Source organism: Ceratotherium simum, chromosome 26, assembly GCF_057802395.1.
Source record: "Ceratotherium simum simum isolate JZ-2026a chromosome 26, ASM5780239v1, whole genome shotgun sequence".
Lineage (NCBI taxonomy): Eukaryota > Metazoa > Chordata > Mammalia > Perissodactyla > Rhinocerotidae > Ceratotherium > Ceratotherium simum.
The window spans coordinates 37,721,195-37,737,718 of NC_141925.1; the positions used below are offsets into that span (position 1 = coordinate 37,721,195).

The 16,524-nt window shown below is 42.9% G+C and overlaps 1 protein-coding gene across 2 annotated transcripts in view; it reads right to left on the minus strand.

The window, feature by feature from the left end:
- Nucleotides 1-16,102, minus strand: part of BAIAP2L1 (BAR/IMD domain containing adaptor protein 2 like 1) — a 103,450-nt gene extending 87,348 nt beyond the window's left edge. For both annotated transcript variants that reach the window (XM_087417551.1, XM_004440850.3), the window contains exon 1: nucleotides 15,814-16,102. In XM_087417551.1, the coding sequence (XP_087273677.1) occupies nucleotides 15,814-15,864 (51 nt within the window). In that variant the 5' untranslated portion in view covers nucleotides 15,865-16,102. The remainder of the gene's footprint in view (nucleotides 1-15,813) is intronic.
- Nucleotides 16,103-16,524: the final 422 nt, after the last annotated feature.

The window sequence follows — 16,524 nt, forward strand, 5'->3', positions numbered from 1 at the left end:
GAGGAGGCACCAAAAGCCTGAATATTTCCTGCAAACAAGTAGATTTGGGCTGTGGCCGCCCCTCCCAAGCACCCAATCACTGTGCTCCAGGCACAATGGCCTCTGGGATGTTCTCTGAACAGGCCAAATCCATTCCTACCACAGGGATTTTGTACTTACTTTCCTGCCTCAAGGCTCTTCTCCTGGATACCCATCCACCTGGGTCTCAGCTCCAAACATCTCAGAGACACCTTCTTCAACCCTCCTCCTCCCATGGATGGTAGCACCTCCAGCCTCCCCCTCTCCAGCTCTGTTCCTTGCTTCTCCAAAAGGCTTGTCACTACCTCACATGGAATAACCTATCTGTTTACTCTGTCTCCTTAGTAGGAACTGCATGTAAATTAAAGCCAAGGACCACTGTACCTCCAGCCCCAATCACAGTGCCTCCAGCCCCAATCACAGTGCCTGGACCATCTAATGCCCAAAGTGTACTCCAGCAGCAGCAGTTTTTGAATTTTTTTATTATTATCTAAGAGATGTATTTGTTCATGGGTGAATCAGCTGTGTGACGTGCCTTCAGCTCATCTGAACACACTACCAGAGACACAATGACCCAGTGGGCCAATTAGCCATGAAAATAGGGAGTGAGGTAATGGGGCCACTGCTTGCAACTTCATTAGCTCAAAGTAATAGCTCCAACCGAGGGTCGAAAGAGCAGCAAGCCTCTTCCCTCTACCTACTAAGTCATAATAGGCTTATAAAATCTGAAAATGCCAGGGCTTTCCTTGTTCATTTTGCTTCCCAATCCTATGTTTTTCCAAAAGTTGATACTTAAATTATTTTTTAAGTATTAGGCAGTAATGTGGCTCTTCAAAAAATACCTTGTTGGAAATAACCCAAATGTCCATCAACTGGTGAACAGAAGAACAAATGTGGTACATCCATAAATGGAATATTATTCAGCCATTAAGAGGAACAAAGTACTAATACATGCTACAACATGGATGAAATCCATTATGCTAAGTGAAGGAAGCCAGTCACAAAAGACCATATATTATATGATTCCATTTATACGAAATATAGAAAAGACAAATCTATCAAGACTGAAAATATAGTGATTGCCTGGGATTGGGGGTGAGAAGGAGAAATGACAGCAAATGGGCACAAAGTACTTTTTTTCGGATGATGGAAATGTTATAAAATGGGACTGTGGTGATGGTTGCACAATTCTGTAAATTTACTAAAAATCACTGAATTGTACACTTAAAAGCACGGAATTTTATAATTTATAAATTACACCTCAATAAAGCTATTTAAAAAAAGAAATAAAAACAGCAACAACAAAAACCCTTGAAAACACCAATGCGTAAAGATACATGCACCCCTGTGTTCATTGCAGCATTATTCACATTAGCCAAGACTTGGAAGCAACCTAAGTGCCCATTAAGGGACGAATGGATAAAGAAGATGTGGTATATATACACAATGGAATACTACTCAGCCATAAGAAACGATGAAATCCAGCCATTTGTGACAACATGGATGGACATTGAGAGTATTATGCAAAGTGAAATAAGTCAGAGGGAGAAGGTCAAATACCGTATGATTTCCCTCATTCAGTAGTAGATAATAACAACAACAAACAAACACATAGAGACAGAGATTGGATTGGTGGTTACCAGAGGGGAAGGGGGGAGGGAGGAGGGCGAAAGGGATAATTCGGCACGTGTGTGTGGTGATGGGTTGTAATTAGTATTTGGGTGGTGAACATGATGTAATCTATGCAGAAATAGAAGTATAATGATGTACACCTGAAATTTATACAATGTTATAAACCAATGTTACTGCAATAAACAAAAAATTAAAACAACAACAACAACAAAAAACGCTTGACTTTTCTTAAAATTCCAGGCTGCTAAGGATTCAGGCTTTAAATCCTCAATGCTATGGAATGCCACAAGCTCTGTGTCTTTGCTCATTCTTTGGTTGTTTCTAACCAGCCTGCCCACAGAAGAGCCAGACGTATTGAGATGCAGGTCATCCACTGTCCTTTGTAAACACTGGTTCAGGACCAGCTGGAAAACTGCTACTGGTCTGCAGAGCATTTATGCCCACGTAGCTGTTTGTAGCAACCTCCCCTCCTAGGGTGAAAATCAATTAGATACATTAGTAGAAAAAGATAACCCGGCTATTTTGAGACAAATCTCCTGCTGGATTAGCAGTTGTCTTTCCAGCTATGATTGGAGAAGGAGTTTGGCAAATGTTTCTCTAGGCAAAAAATTCTTACTGTGTCTTTCTATAAGAATAGTTTCACAGAAAATCTTCAGCCAACAGAGCAAACTCTCTGTGAAACTTTCACTATGATTTAAACGTTGTTTTGCCTTCGTTCTTCCTTTACTTTCTTCATTCATAATCCAGGCTTTGGTTTATAAAGAATTATTTCTGCAAAAGTGGTGCTTCAGAGTGCAAAGGGCATTCTAGAAATGAAACCATGAAGCCCACAGGGTTACATGGCTCCATCCCTCACAACACGAATTGAGTACAAGAAGCCACTGGGCCAGCAAAGCACAGGGCCACCTCTTTGGGCTTAGCCTTTCCTAGAAGAATGTTCCCAGAGAGTTCTGAGAGCACTTCAGATCCCCAGCTCCTTAAGAATCAAGCAAGTGATGAGAACACCAGTGTAATAATCATCCAGAAAGGTATATATTGCTACCTATTAACACACATTACTAGAAGCAATCACATCTCCACGACCTTCTATTTCACTGTTTAAACAAACAGATTTCTGTGACAAACTCTACTTTCCCTATTCACTACTCACTTAGGCAGCAAGAATCATTCTGAAGCAAAAGCACAATTAAGGAAAACAAAAAGGTCAAACCTTTTGGATGAAATTATCAAATCTGTCTAGAAAATTAAGTCCAAGAGCTATCCCACCCAGTAAAGTAGCGTAAGAATCTAAGTTTTCAATTTTTGTTTTTTTTAAAAATTGTGGAGGGAGAACCCCGTTACAAGCAATCTGAGTTGATAACCATCTGATAAAGTAATTTGAAAAAAAAAATAATGGTCTGAATCCAGTTCAACACTAGAAAGTTTCATTCTATTTTAAACAGACAAAAGTTTTATATTTGTCTGTGGGTAGAATCATTTGAAACCACTGTTCCTTGTAGTTTAAGTGTAGTTGATTATTCTGGGTTCAAGGTTCAGCGGATGCTTTAACTCCCTCTCTTGGCAATGCCAAGAAAGCTTTCAATTAGCACGCTATCAGACTTTGTAACAATGTCTGGCCCACACCGGCCTCCATTGGACAGAGAATTTGGGGACCCTGCCCCAGAATTCAAGCAACTTTTGGACACTGAAGTTCAGAGGGAGTAGTCCCTATGAAATTGAAGTAAAAACCACTTCTTGAAATTCCAACTATGATAATAGCAGTATCCATTTTTGCTTGGTTTGTAGAGGAACATGTTCATGTTTGAAAGAACGGAAGTAAAATCATTTCTATAGCTACAGTACTAGGATGATCAGTACATAACACAACTTTCAAAATGTGCCTGTTTTCTGGTATTTTCCTGTGTGTGTGTGTGTGTGTGTGTGTGTGTGTGTGTGTGTCAGAGAGAGAGAGAGAGAGAGAGAGGGAGGGAGAGGGAGGGGAGGGAGAGGAGGGAGGAGAGAGAGGGAGGGAGAGGGAGGGGGAGGAAGAGGGAGGGGGAGGAAGAGGGAGGGGAGAGGGAGGGAGGAGGAGGGAGGAGAGAGAGAGGGAGGGGAGGGAGGGAGAGGAGAGGGGGGAGGAGGGGAGGGAGAGGGAGGGAGGGGGAGGGGGAGGGAGAGGGAGGAGGAGGAGGGGGAGGGGGGACGGAGGGAAAGAGGGGGAGAGAGGGAGAGATCGATCATGGCAAGTAATAGATAACATGTGGGGCTGGCCCCGTGGCCTGGTGGTTGGGTCTGGCGTGCTCCACTTCAATGGTCCAGGTTCACAGGTTCGGATCCTGGGTGCGGACCTACACCACTCATCGACGGTGCTGTGGCGGTGACCCACATACAAAATGGAGGAATATCGGCACAGATGTTAGCTCAAGGTGAATCTTCAAGCACAATGAGGAAGACTGGCAACAGATGTTAGCTCAGGGCAAATCTTCCTCAAAAAAAACCAAAACAAACGTATATTTATGTTTCATTCCACTAACTCTGTGAAGTCCTGTTCACATTTGGGCCTTTGAAACAACTATACATTTGTTCATTCTTTACTACATACCTACAGTGAGCCCAGCCTTATGCTGGATGTAGAGAACACAAAGGTGAATGAGGAAAGGGCTCCAGCCCTTGAAAATGCATGGTCTAATAGAAAGATAGATATGAAAAAATACCAAGGCAATCCAGATTGACATGGCAAAAATAAGAAATGCAAACATCTTTAATATTACTTAGAAATATATAACTTTATCACAGATCAATGGCATATATTAAGGAAACAGTAATCGATTAGTTACTGGGTTTTAAATAGCTGTCAACAGATGTAAACCTAGAAGGCCACAGAGTGCATTACACCATTTGGTTAAGTGTTCTTTCCTGCCTCAATTGTTTTAAAAGGCATGTGTTGGAATAAAAAGCAAGCAATGAATTTACAGGAAAGAATGTCTCATATGCTGGGTCACATTTGTTTAGAAAGCCCCAAAATACTTAACAGGTAACAGGAACTTTACCAGATCAAAGTAAATTATTGATTTCATATAGCAAGTGACATTCTTTTTTTTAGTTTACTAGTTCTTTCCAAATGCCACTCTTATAATAGTATCTGGAATAATTCTAGTGAACTTCCTTAAACCAGACCCTGTGAGATGGATCATTCTGCTTTGCTTTAAAATCGCAGCCCTTGCAATCTGAGAAATATTGTTCAAAAACCCAAAATAAGTTTAAAAAAGTTCAAGTTTGTTATTTATCAGATACCAATAAGGGAAATCAAAACTTCTAAAGTTCTTCTTTTGTTTGTTTCTCATCTACTTCTCTTATACATCCAACTTTCCAAAGACTTCTTATAATTGCCTAAAAAACTCCTCTTGAATTTAACCTGCACATACAGTATACTAATCTTTTCCTCCTTTCTTCTAATACTGCGACAAAACAAAGTCCAAAGAACTGAATTGGTAAAGGCAGGACTCCTCTGGAAGTGGATACTGCCTCCAGTATCATCCTCCCCAGACTGATGATACTGGGAGCAGGCCAAGGTGGAGGGAAAGGCTAGAGATACTAAAACCTGGGCATTGTTGTCCGGTCATAAGCTATAAACTCTAGAAAAGCACATCTCTGTCTTTTCTCCAGTGTGGGTCCCAGTGATGACCACAGTGCTTGGTGCAGCTGTGGTGCATAAGAAAACAGTTGCTGAAAGAATGAATGCAGGTGGTAAGCTTGGCACATACGTAACGGATGTGCAAAACATGGTAGCTATTGTTATTAGCGCTATCTCAGTCCCACTGGCCATGGAATAGGTGAGGATTTTAGTTACAACTGTGTGATAAGCATAGATCTTCACTATTTATTCAACAAATATTTTTAAGTTCTTACTGTGTATCAGCACAACAAGGGATTAAAAAAACCCTCAAGGAGTGTATAGCTCATTGACAGAAAAATTCATGCCAATAATTTCAACACTATTCTTTTATTAAATATTTACTCACCTCTGCCTATGTGTCCGTCACTCTACTAGATACTGCAGATGAGCAGTAAACAAAACAGATGAAAATCAATGCTCTTATGGTGGTTACAGTCTAGTAAACACACGCTATCACTGCTAACAGACTGTGCTAAGAGCTTTCATGTATTATGTTTAATCTTCACAACCATATGAGGTGGGTACTATTATCATCCTTATTTATAGATGAGAAAATTAAAGCACAAGGTCAAATGGAGGAATATGACATTATTAAGTACACACAAAAATCTGAGATAACACAAAAGATGGATTGGTTAGCTGAAGAAGTCATCTTCTCAAGGGGCACAACAATTGGACTGTCATATAAGAACAATGTTTTGCATGTTTAAAGGGTGTTTACACACTTAGAAATATATTGTACTGTCAGACATAGTTGATGTCCTGCACCCGGAGCTGCTCCAAGTGTAAGATGAAGCCCATGGTAAAACACACCTTTTGGTCAATTAAAACCATTAAAGTTTTAAACAACAACAAAAAAAATTGCAGAGGCCAGCCTGGTGGCATAGTGGTTAAGTTCGTTCCCTCTGCTTGGCGGCCCGGGGTTCGCGGGTTTGGATCCTGGGCATGGACTGACACACCACTTGTCAAGCCATGCTGTGGTGGCGTCCCATATAAAGTAGAGGAAGATGGGCATGGATGTTAGCCCAGGGCCAATCTTCCTCAGCAAAAACAGGAGGATTGGCAATGGATGTTAGCTCAGGGCTAATCTTCCTAGAAAAAAGGAAGGAAGGAAGGGAGGGAGGGAGGGATCGCAGGACTTAAGTATAAGGAATTATCATTGTAATTTTCCTAATTTTCTTTTGCCGCTTGAGTTTTTGTGGCCAGAAATGAATTGGTCTGTCAGCGTAGGTCTCAGCATCTGTATCGGACAGGCATATGACGGTGACCAGGGTTGTCTCATGTACTTCTCTACCCTCCACAGACAGGCTGGAGCTTCCCTCCTCCTAACTCAGGAGGGGGCTGCTCTGTCCCAAAGGTCAAAGAGAAGCACTTAGGGTGGCTGGTAGTTGGACTGGTCATCTGAGATCTGTTCTGACCCCCAACCCCAATCTTTTTCATGTTTATTCTAGGCAATGTGTTCTGATCATCTGAACTTTCATCCCTACTTACCTGGACAGGCTGTTACTACCACTTCTGTACCTTTTCTTGTCCTTGTAATTACTGCTTTTGTACCTTTCAAGGATACAGCCGCACCTTGAAAGGGATCAGCTGCTTGCAACATCAGGAATAAGACTTTTAAAAGACAGTTGTAAAAACTGGAATTTGGGTATCCTCAGTTTTGTTGAATTCTTTTTCTGTTGCATTTATAGTCTCAGGTTAGTAAGTGTTAAAAACCTACTCCTTTAAGTAAAAAATGAGAGAAAAACATTAAGATTTTAAATTAGGCTTATGTTTAAAAGATTAATTTGTGGGGCCGGCCCAGTGGCACAAGAGGTTAACTGCACGCACTTTGCTGCTGTGGCCCGGGGTTCGCCGGTTGGGATCCCAGGCGTGCACCGACGCACTGGTTGTCGAGCCATGCTGTGGCAGCAACCCATTTAAAGAAGAGGAAGATGGGCACAGATGTTAGCTCAGGGCTGATCTTCCTCACAAAATCAAAAAAAAAAATAAAAGATTAATTCGCAAAACAGGCAGAAAATGGCACATTTTAGCTTAGTTTTTAAAACTTTTTATCCATTAAAATGTAATATATTGATCTCTGCTCTTTTTTTTTTATAGCTTAAACATTATAAAAGTAATCTACTCAAAGAAAATTCCAGAAGGTAGAATATAAGTGAGAAGTCAGTCTCCCTCCCTCCCCACCCTAGAGTTAACCACTGCTGTCCTTTGATATTTTTAGTGAAGGAATTGCTATTGCTTAGGGACTTGTTAACCTCCAAAGTACCGTATAAATAAAAGCAGTTTAAGCAACAAACCCGAGGGCATCTTCACTCACCTGCTGTTCTCTCTAAAGCACACGCAACTCTAGGAGGCTGTGAGCGATCAGTTAGATCTCTGAGGGGTGCTCATTTATTTTGCTCCTTATATGGGAACACATTCTGGTAATATTTTTCATTTATTTTTGAATGAGAGAGAAGCCAGAAACATTTTATCTCATTTACACAAGTCTCACCTTTACTCGCAAAGATTTGAGGCAGCTGTTACAACCAGAACACAGTCCCTAAAATAATGATAAACCAGAAAGACAGACTTGAGGTCTGGAAAACAAAAGTAGAAGTATAAAATCAAGGCTGAGGAAAATAAGAACAAAAGTCTACAGGCCTGAAGAGCCACAGAGCTATAATTACTCTGTATACATTGACAAATATAAAGTTTATGGGGAGAATTATGCCCAACAGTGGTAGACATGAAATCTCAGGTGTGCTCCTGGCCAATGTCCATAAGTTACTATATCTAATAGGTATACACACTTTACTACTGTTCAAAAAAAAAAAAAGCCCTCTACGGGTTATGAAAAAGAAAATGGTTTTAAAAGACCTACTTAATTGGCTGGGGTTCAGGAAAGGTACATTCTCACACAAGCAGATTACAGCATAATTTGGGGCATGTTTTCTGGAGGGCATTTTGCAATGTGTAGCAAATATGCTTTAAAATGTACCTGCCTTTTGACCCATAGCTCCCTTCTGGGTATTTAGCTTAAGGAAAACATCATGGCTGTGTGCAAAAGCTTTAGCTGCAATGATGCTGACTGCAGGGCTTTAATAGCAAAGTATCAGTAACAATCTTACGTCCCATAACAGGGGACTGGATCAATAAATTATAATGGAGAATGGAGTACTGTGGAGTCATCAAAATGATGAAGCACAGAACACTGACTGACGTGGAAAGACGTACTGGAAAATACTAGACAGAGTGACAATAAGAGTTAACAGTGTTATCTCTGGGTTGTGGGATTCTGGGTGACTTTTACTTTCAGTGTAAATACTCATAGAAATTTTGGAACTTTTCTGGTATCAGAGAAAAATACAGTTTAAAAAAGCCTCTGATTGGGCCGGCCCTGTGGCTTAGCAGTTAAGTGCGCACGCTCCACTGCTGGCGGCCCGGGTTCGGATCCTGGGTGCGCACCAATGCACCGCTTCTCCGGCCATGCTGAGGCCGCGTCCCACATACAGCAACATACAATTATCTACTGGGGCTTTGGGGGTGGGAGGGAAGCCTCTGACATTAAAACCAACATACACGCACACACATAAATAACTAAAATATGAATGATTGTGGGAAACCCTGAGAAGTATAATTTGGGGGACTTGTTCTCAAGTATGTACAATCTAAGTGGGGAGAAGACTCAAATTAAAAATAACATTTCTTTTAGAAAGCACTAGTCTTAAAACTTCTTGATTCAACTGTAACTCATTGAAATTCTTTTTAAAAATCAGTCTACTGTGCCTGCAACAGTAAAGTAGGGACATTTTCAAGAAAAGTCACACAAAAAGGGAAAGGTACTTTCTTTCTTTCTTTTTTTTTTTTGTGAGGAAGATCAGCCCTGAGCTAACATCCATGCTAATCCTCCTCTTTTTGCTGAGGAAGACCGGCTCTGAGCTAACATCTATTGCCAATCCTCCTCCTTTTTTTTTTCCCCAAAGCCCCAGTAGATACTTGTATGTCATAGTTGCACATCCTTCTAGTTGCTGTATGTGGGATGCGGCCTCAGCATGGCCGGAGAAGCGGTACGTCGGTGCGCGCCCGGGATGCGAACCCTGGGCCGCCAGTGGTGGAGCGCATGCACTTAACCGCTAAGCCATGGGGCCAGCCCCGAAAGGTACTTTCATTAATACTCAATTAACAAGAAGATTCAATTAACCATATCTCTGCACCCATTCCCAGCATTCCAGTTTGTTTAAATATGGCTCATCTATGCCTCCAACACCCCTTACACAATAAAAACTTTTTTTTTTTGTGAGGAAGATCGGCCCTGAGCTAACATCTGCCAATCCTCCTCTTTTTGCTGAGGAAGACTGGCCCTGGGCTAACATCTATGCCCATCTTCCTCCACTTTATATGGGACGCCACCACAGCATGGCTTGACAAGTGGTGTGTTGGTGCGCGCATGGGATCCGAACCGGCGAACCCTGGGCCGCTGCAGCAGAGCACACACACTTAACCGCTTATGCCACCGGGCTGGCCCCCACAATGAAAACTTTTGATGTGTTCAGCTGTAATAGTTGTAGAGTCTAATCTACTGAATACCACAACTGTATGGTCTCTCTCAGACCCATGTTCCCTAGGTCCTGGTTCTGTCTTCTGACATTAAGTAACCCCTATGGAGATCAGGCTCCTGCTGAGGTTAGAGAAGTCTAAGCAGCAACCCTGGGGCAAACAGTTTCTTTTGTTTTGTTTTTAATTTAAAATTTTTATTTGCATATATCCATCAGAGTGGCCAAAATTAAAAGGAAGGAAAATATCAACTGTTGGCCTGGATATAAATCAAGTGGAACTCTCATACACTGCTGGTGGAAATGTCAACTGGTACAACCACTTTGGAAAACTGCTTGGCAGTTTCTACCAAAGCTAAATATTCCAAATACCTTATAACACAGCAAATCCACTCCTAACTATATACCCAAGAGAAATGAGGGCCTATGCCCATCAGACATGTACTAAAATGTTCATAGCAGTGCTATTCATAATATCCTGGAGTAGTCTGAAAACAAGCCAACTGCCTCCTCAAGAGAAAAACAGATAAATTGTGATATATTCACAGTGGAATACTACACAGTAAAAAGAATGAACTAACTACAATTACCCCCACATGGATGAATCTGACAAACACATTAGGTGAAAGAAGGCAGACAAAAAATAGGCCAAACTAATTAGTGCTGTTGGAAGTTAGGAGAGTAGTGACCTTGGAGGGGGTGTAGTGACTGGAAGGCAGCATGAAAGGGAGGTCAGGGGCGCTGGTCATAGTCTGCTTTTTCATCTGGGTGCTGGTTACACAGGTGTGTTCAGTTTGCGACAATTTAGTGAGCTATATACAGTAGCCCCCCCTTATCCAAGGTTTCGCTTTCCACGGTTTCAGTTACCAGTGGTCAACTGGAGTCCAAAAATATTCAATGGAAAATTCCAGAAATAAACAATTCATAAGTTTTAAATTGAGTGCTGTTCTGAGTAGCATGATGAAATCTCACGCTGGCCCAGCCCAGGATGCGAATCATCCCTTTGTCCAGCATATCCATGCTGTATATGCTACCTGCCCGTTAGTCACTTACTAGCCATCTTGGGTATCAGATCAACTGTCTAGGTACTGCAGTGCTTGTGTTCAAGTAATCCTTATCTTACTTAACAATGGCCTCAAAGAGCAAGAGTAGTGATGCCGGTAATTCCCATATGCCAAAGAGAAACTGTAAAGTGCTTCCATTAAGCAAAAAGGTTAAAGTTCTTGACTTAAGAAAAAAAATAGTATGCTGAGGTTGCTAAGATCTATGGTAAGAACAAATCCTCTATCTGTGAAAGTGTGAAGAAGGAAAAATAAATTTGTGCGAGTTTTGCTGTCATACCTCAAACATATATGTATAGGAAAACATAGTATATACAGTGTTCAGTACTATCCTCGGTTTCAGGCATACATTGGGGGGTCTTCCAACATATCCTGGATGGGTAAGGGGGCCTACTGTACACCTAAGCACATCTTTCTGTATGTATATTACAGTTCAATAAAAAGTTTTAGAAACAAATAAAAAATATATTTACAAGTGTCAACAGATAAGTTATTGTTTGTGTTGCTTTTATAAAATAATTTTTACTTTTGAACTGCAGAACAGAATAAATAGCTGTGTAGAATCTTGAGGAAAACAAAAATCCAATTTGTTGCAATTCCATGCACATTAGATTTCCCTTGCAGGTCTGCCCGTGGCTCATTACAATAGAAGTGCAAGACAAGAATTAATGTCCAATACTGAAATAATGTAAACTCAAAAGCAACCTGAAACGTGTGAATGGTGTCACCTCTCCATGTGGTCCCAGTCTCACAGGCTTCATAATAAAGGCTGCTCTCAGCCTCACAGGCTGCTCTGTCTGCACAGCAACAATGTTATCATGGTTCTAAAACCTCTTCCCAGTCAAGAAAAATGTTATGACAGAAAAAGATATCTATTGTTAGGCTTTGTATTTTCATTTTACCAGCCAAAAAGCTACAATACTGGGCTGTTCAGTTTAATATTCACCACCTGGCAACCCTTTCTGCTGCTACTTGGCACCTGATTCTTACTGTCCTCTTTTTTAGTCATCACAGAGCCAAGAGCAAGTTGTCTGGGCTTCTGCAAATCCCATTTTATCTTCAGCACACTTGAAGAAAGTAGCATTTGGGAACAGATGAAGATATCTAATAGCGTATACAGCTACAGCAATAAAAATAAAAGGCAACTTAAAGCTTCAAAAGCTAGACCTGTACAGCATAATCCACACTAGAAGCCAACCAGGCAGGAAGTTTCACTTATACACCCCAATTGAACCCAAGTCGAGAAAATAAAAAGCCATTAAATAAACAAAACCTAGTACACATGCCTAGAATGCTTACTTTACCCAGTGAAAGAACAAAAGTATCTCAATTTCCAATTTAAAAAAAGCTTTGTTCAAAATATGTCAATGATGACAAATTAATAGAATGACAGAAAATTTTGGTAACATCTTAGATCACCAAATTATGAAAAGGTATTCTGTTGGTGCATTTTTTGGTCACTAGAAACTAAATTACTATTCAAAAAGAAGAGGGATGGAGGCTGGCAGGGTAAATGGTATCTGGGTACCAGTCACTCATAGACTTTGGGCCTTAGTTTCTCAATGGTAAACAAACAAAATCCATATCCACCTTGATGGCTGATGTACACTTAGAATGAAACAAATGCTCTATGAAAAGTATCAAGGGAGGGAGGTGGGAGCCTGGCATAGCACAGGTGCTTACTAAATAAATTAGTGTTCACTTATTACAAATATGCACGTCCACTCCACGCCAGGAACTGTTCTAAGAGCTCAGAATACAACAAAACAAAGCTCCTTTCCTTTGGGAGCTCACATTCTAGTTGGAGAGGGGGGAGAGATAAACATCATAAATAAATATATAGTATATCCTAAGTAGTAAGTGCTATGGGGGAAAAGGTCAAGTTAGGCGGGGTTGGGAGATGGATGGCGTTGTCTGCTATTTTAAAGAGTTGTTTGAGAAGGCCTCTCTGAGAAGGTGACATTTAAACAAAGACTTGTGTCCCTTTCCCTCCCTCTGCTTTCTAGGTGTCATTTTTCCCCTTCATTGCTACTTTAGCAAGATTAATGTAGGTATGACATCCCTGGATGATGTCACACCCATCCCCCCTCAACTTCCTAAGACTTTAACAGTTCTAATTTCTAGGAAGGCTGTTGTTACTCTTAATTAAGGGTTTTTTTTGAACTTTACTTCTTCCTTGTACCACTAATGCACGTACTCATCAGAAAACCATGCAAAATCACAAGTAGGAAGCTGAGGGCAAATTACGGGCATACTATAGACTGAAGTGTGGGGAGTGGGAGGGATCTTTGGCTTAGCTCTAATTAGCAACGGTAACATTACTTGACATTTGGGGGCTTATTATCATGCCATTTGTGAAGCCATAAAACAGACATCCTTCTGGGATTTAGCATGAATCTCCAGTAATCATTTCTCTAAATATCCACTTTAGAAAACTCAGCATATGTGTAAATATATACTAAAGGATTTTTGATACGGCATACAGAGGATCATACTACTTTATAATCCCCCATTTTCTGTGAAGAATTTATTCCTTTATTTTATAGTTGGAGAAATTTGAGTATTGAAAAAAAAAATCTAAAATCCATACTAGCAAGTCGTAAAATCTCATTTGCAGGTGGCTTTTGTAAACGCACCTGGTTAGGTTATGTTTCTATTAGTAAAACATTGTAGATAGCTCAGTAACATCAGGGAAATCTCTTTTTAAAAGAACTAGATTCATCAACACTGTCAGTAGATTTTTTCCATATTAAGCTTAAATTGTTTTCAGCTTTGATCATGAGGGGTAGGTAAGGTGGGGAGGAAGAACCTAATGGAGAGGTAGTGAAAGTATTTCAGCCTTTCAATTGACCTGTGAACGTAAAATTCACTGTGTATTTCCATCATGGCCAAAGCATGAGCTAGCAGCATTCACTTCATAGATTATACATAAATTTGTTGTCTGGAGCTGTAAATTCTTATTCCACCATCTCAATATAAAAAACATGATCCCAAAACATTAACGAGGAAATGGTGATTAAAGTCAATGAACAAACATTTGTGAGCTTTTAATGTTTTAAGACACCTGGGAATGGAAAGCACTAAGATACTGGTCTTTGATCTTCAGTTATAATAACTTTTCGAAAAATGAAAATGATTTACACTGCCTTATATCTATAAATACATATGACCAAAACTATGAAATCCACACTCCTCCTGCCCCAGTTTTTTGGGTAATATGACATGCAAAAGTGGTTGGCATTTGTGGCACTGTAATCCACTGGAGTACAGTCCTCCACTGAGTCATCACTAAAAGTGAAATCAGGGAAGAAGTGGGAGAAAGGGCCAAGAGAAGAGTTACTCCTAAGCATCTGATTGCTTGTCTCAAGTTGATATCTCATTTCAGATTGGAAAAATTTAAGTGTCTGTATTCTTGGAGGCAGGGGGAGAGAAACTCCCGTGTTCAAGTGTTTTTGTGGCCCAGCAGATACTGTAGACGCCGCAATGATCTACATTCCTCAATTACACACAGTTTTTTCTTTACTGACAGTCATCCGAGTAGCTATCACTCTCCAAGACTAAGATATGTTTTATTTACACATTTTGTCAACACCCCACAATTCCTTCCCGCCCATCTTCAGAATCATTTAAATATTAACAACTTCAATATAAAGGTAAAACTTGAACATTCAAATTTCCAGAATTTCTAAAAATTGCCATCTGCTAAAGAAACACATGAATAAGTAACAGATTTTGGTCACAGTTACTTAATTGGCCCCAAAATGCTGTGTCAACTGTGTTTACTATCTCTATCTATCAAGTGTAACTCACATGTTACAGTATTTGTGTATTCATACGAAGGGAATCAATACTCTTTTGAGCTTCAAGGGATAGATTATGAATATATTTTCATGCTCTTTTTTATTCTCCAACAAAAGTCAATAAACTCTGATTTCAGGAATTCACTCAGACCTTGCAAATCTAGAAACTGAATTTTAGGGTTAAAAAAAATCTATAAAAATGACCAAACTCTGGGCCTTAAAAATGACTCCAAATGAATTTGGAGAACTTGAAAGTCTCAGGGGTTCCATGAGCCATAAGCTGAATTAAAACAAGAGTTGTGTTGTATTGTATTAATAGCAGATGATTAAACATATATCTTATTTCAACTGGCATTCATTTAGAAGTACTCGTACTTACTAAAGTGGCCACTAATCCTAAATCCGTTTCTGGAAAACTTCGTAATAAATGCAAGTTAAGAGAATGACCATCCACGCATTCCTTACGGTCGGGTCAATTTAACAAAACCTCGGGCGTCCTCTGCTCCAATAACCTCACAAAATGAAAGATGTCTAAGAGCCAAGTGGAGCTGAAAGCTGGTGCGAAGAGGTCTCGGAGGGAGAGAGTTGCACCCTCCCAGGGAGCAGACTCGCCGCGCCGTGGACCCCGGAGCCGGGGCCCCCCGGAAGCGCAGGCTCGGTTCACCTGGGCTCCCTGATCACCCGAGTCTCGCCCTGCGCTCTCGGGCGGGCGCAGCCTTTTCTCGGGGGAAACTCGAGCCCGGCTCTCCGCTCTCCGAGAGCCGAAGCGCCAGCCCCGCCGGCGCGGTCCCCGACCCACGGAGAAGCCGGGAGGAGGACGTGGCCGCGGGGACTGCACAGACCGCCCCCTATCTCCCCCGAAATACGTCTGGCTGTGCAACGTGTAGTTTGTTGGGCGTCTCCATGGCCGGGAGCGCGGGGGGAGGGGAGGAGATTCCCGCGTGAAGTCCCCTCCTCACCCCAAGGCGAGGAACCCCCACCTGCCCCAGCAAGGCCTCCCGCTTCTCCGCCGCGATCCCCGCCCCCGGCGCCCCAGGGTCCCCGGGCATCCCCGCCCTCGAACCCCGCACGCCCGTGCCGCCAGGGTCCCGGGCCGCCCAGGGCCTGCTTACCCGGTAGGTGCTCTCGGTGAGCCGGTTCACCTCCTCCGGCCCCCGCGACATGGCTGCAGCCGCCCGGCGGGCGAGCGCGGGAGGACGCGGCCGGGCCTCGTGGCCGCCCGACCCGGGGCGGCGGGAGCGCCGGAGCGCGGCTGAGGGGCCCTCGAGGGTCCGCAGTCGGCCCGGGAGTGCCGGCGCGCGCCTCAGCCGCCAAAATGTCAAAAGTTGCGGCGCCGCCGTCCCCCAGAAGCTGAGGAGCTGAGGAGACGCAGCCTGACGCGGGGGAGCGAGCGGAACGGGCCGAGCGGCCCTACCTGAGGCGGCCGGGGTGGGCGGGGCCGGCGTGGGCGGGGCGGCCGCGAGGGAGTTCGGCCCATGTGGGCGGAGCGGCCCCACCTGAGGCGGCCGGGATGGGCGGGGCCGAGCGGCCGGGGATGGCGAGGAGGAGGCGGGCCGAGCTGTGGTGTGAGGGGGGGGCAGCACCGCCCGGGTGGGCGGGGCAGAGGTGAGCTGGGCCAAGCGGTGGGGCGGGGCCAACTGAGGGGGCCTGAGTGGGCGGGGTTTAGCAGCCCGTGTGGGCGGGGCGGAGGTGAGCGGGGCCAAGTGGGCGGGGCCACCTGAGGCAGCAGAAGTGGACGGGATCTAGCGGCCGGTGTGGGCTGGGCATCCCCACCTGAGGCATGCAGGGCGGGTCGGCAACCCTGCGCTCTTTCACTGCTAGTG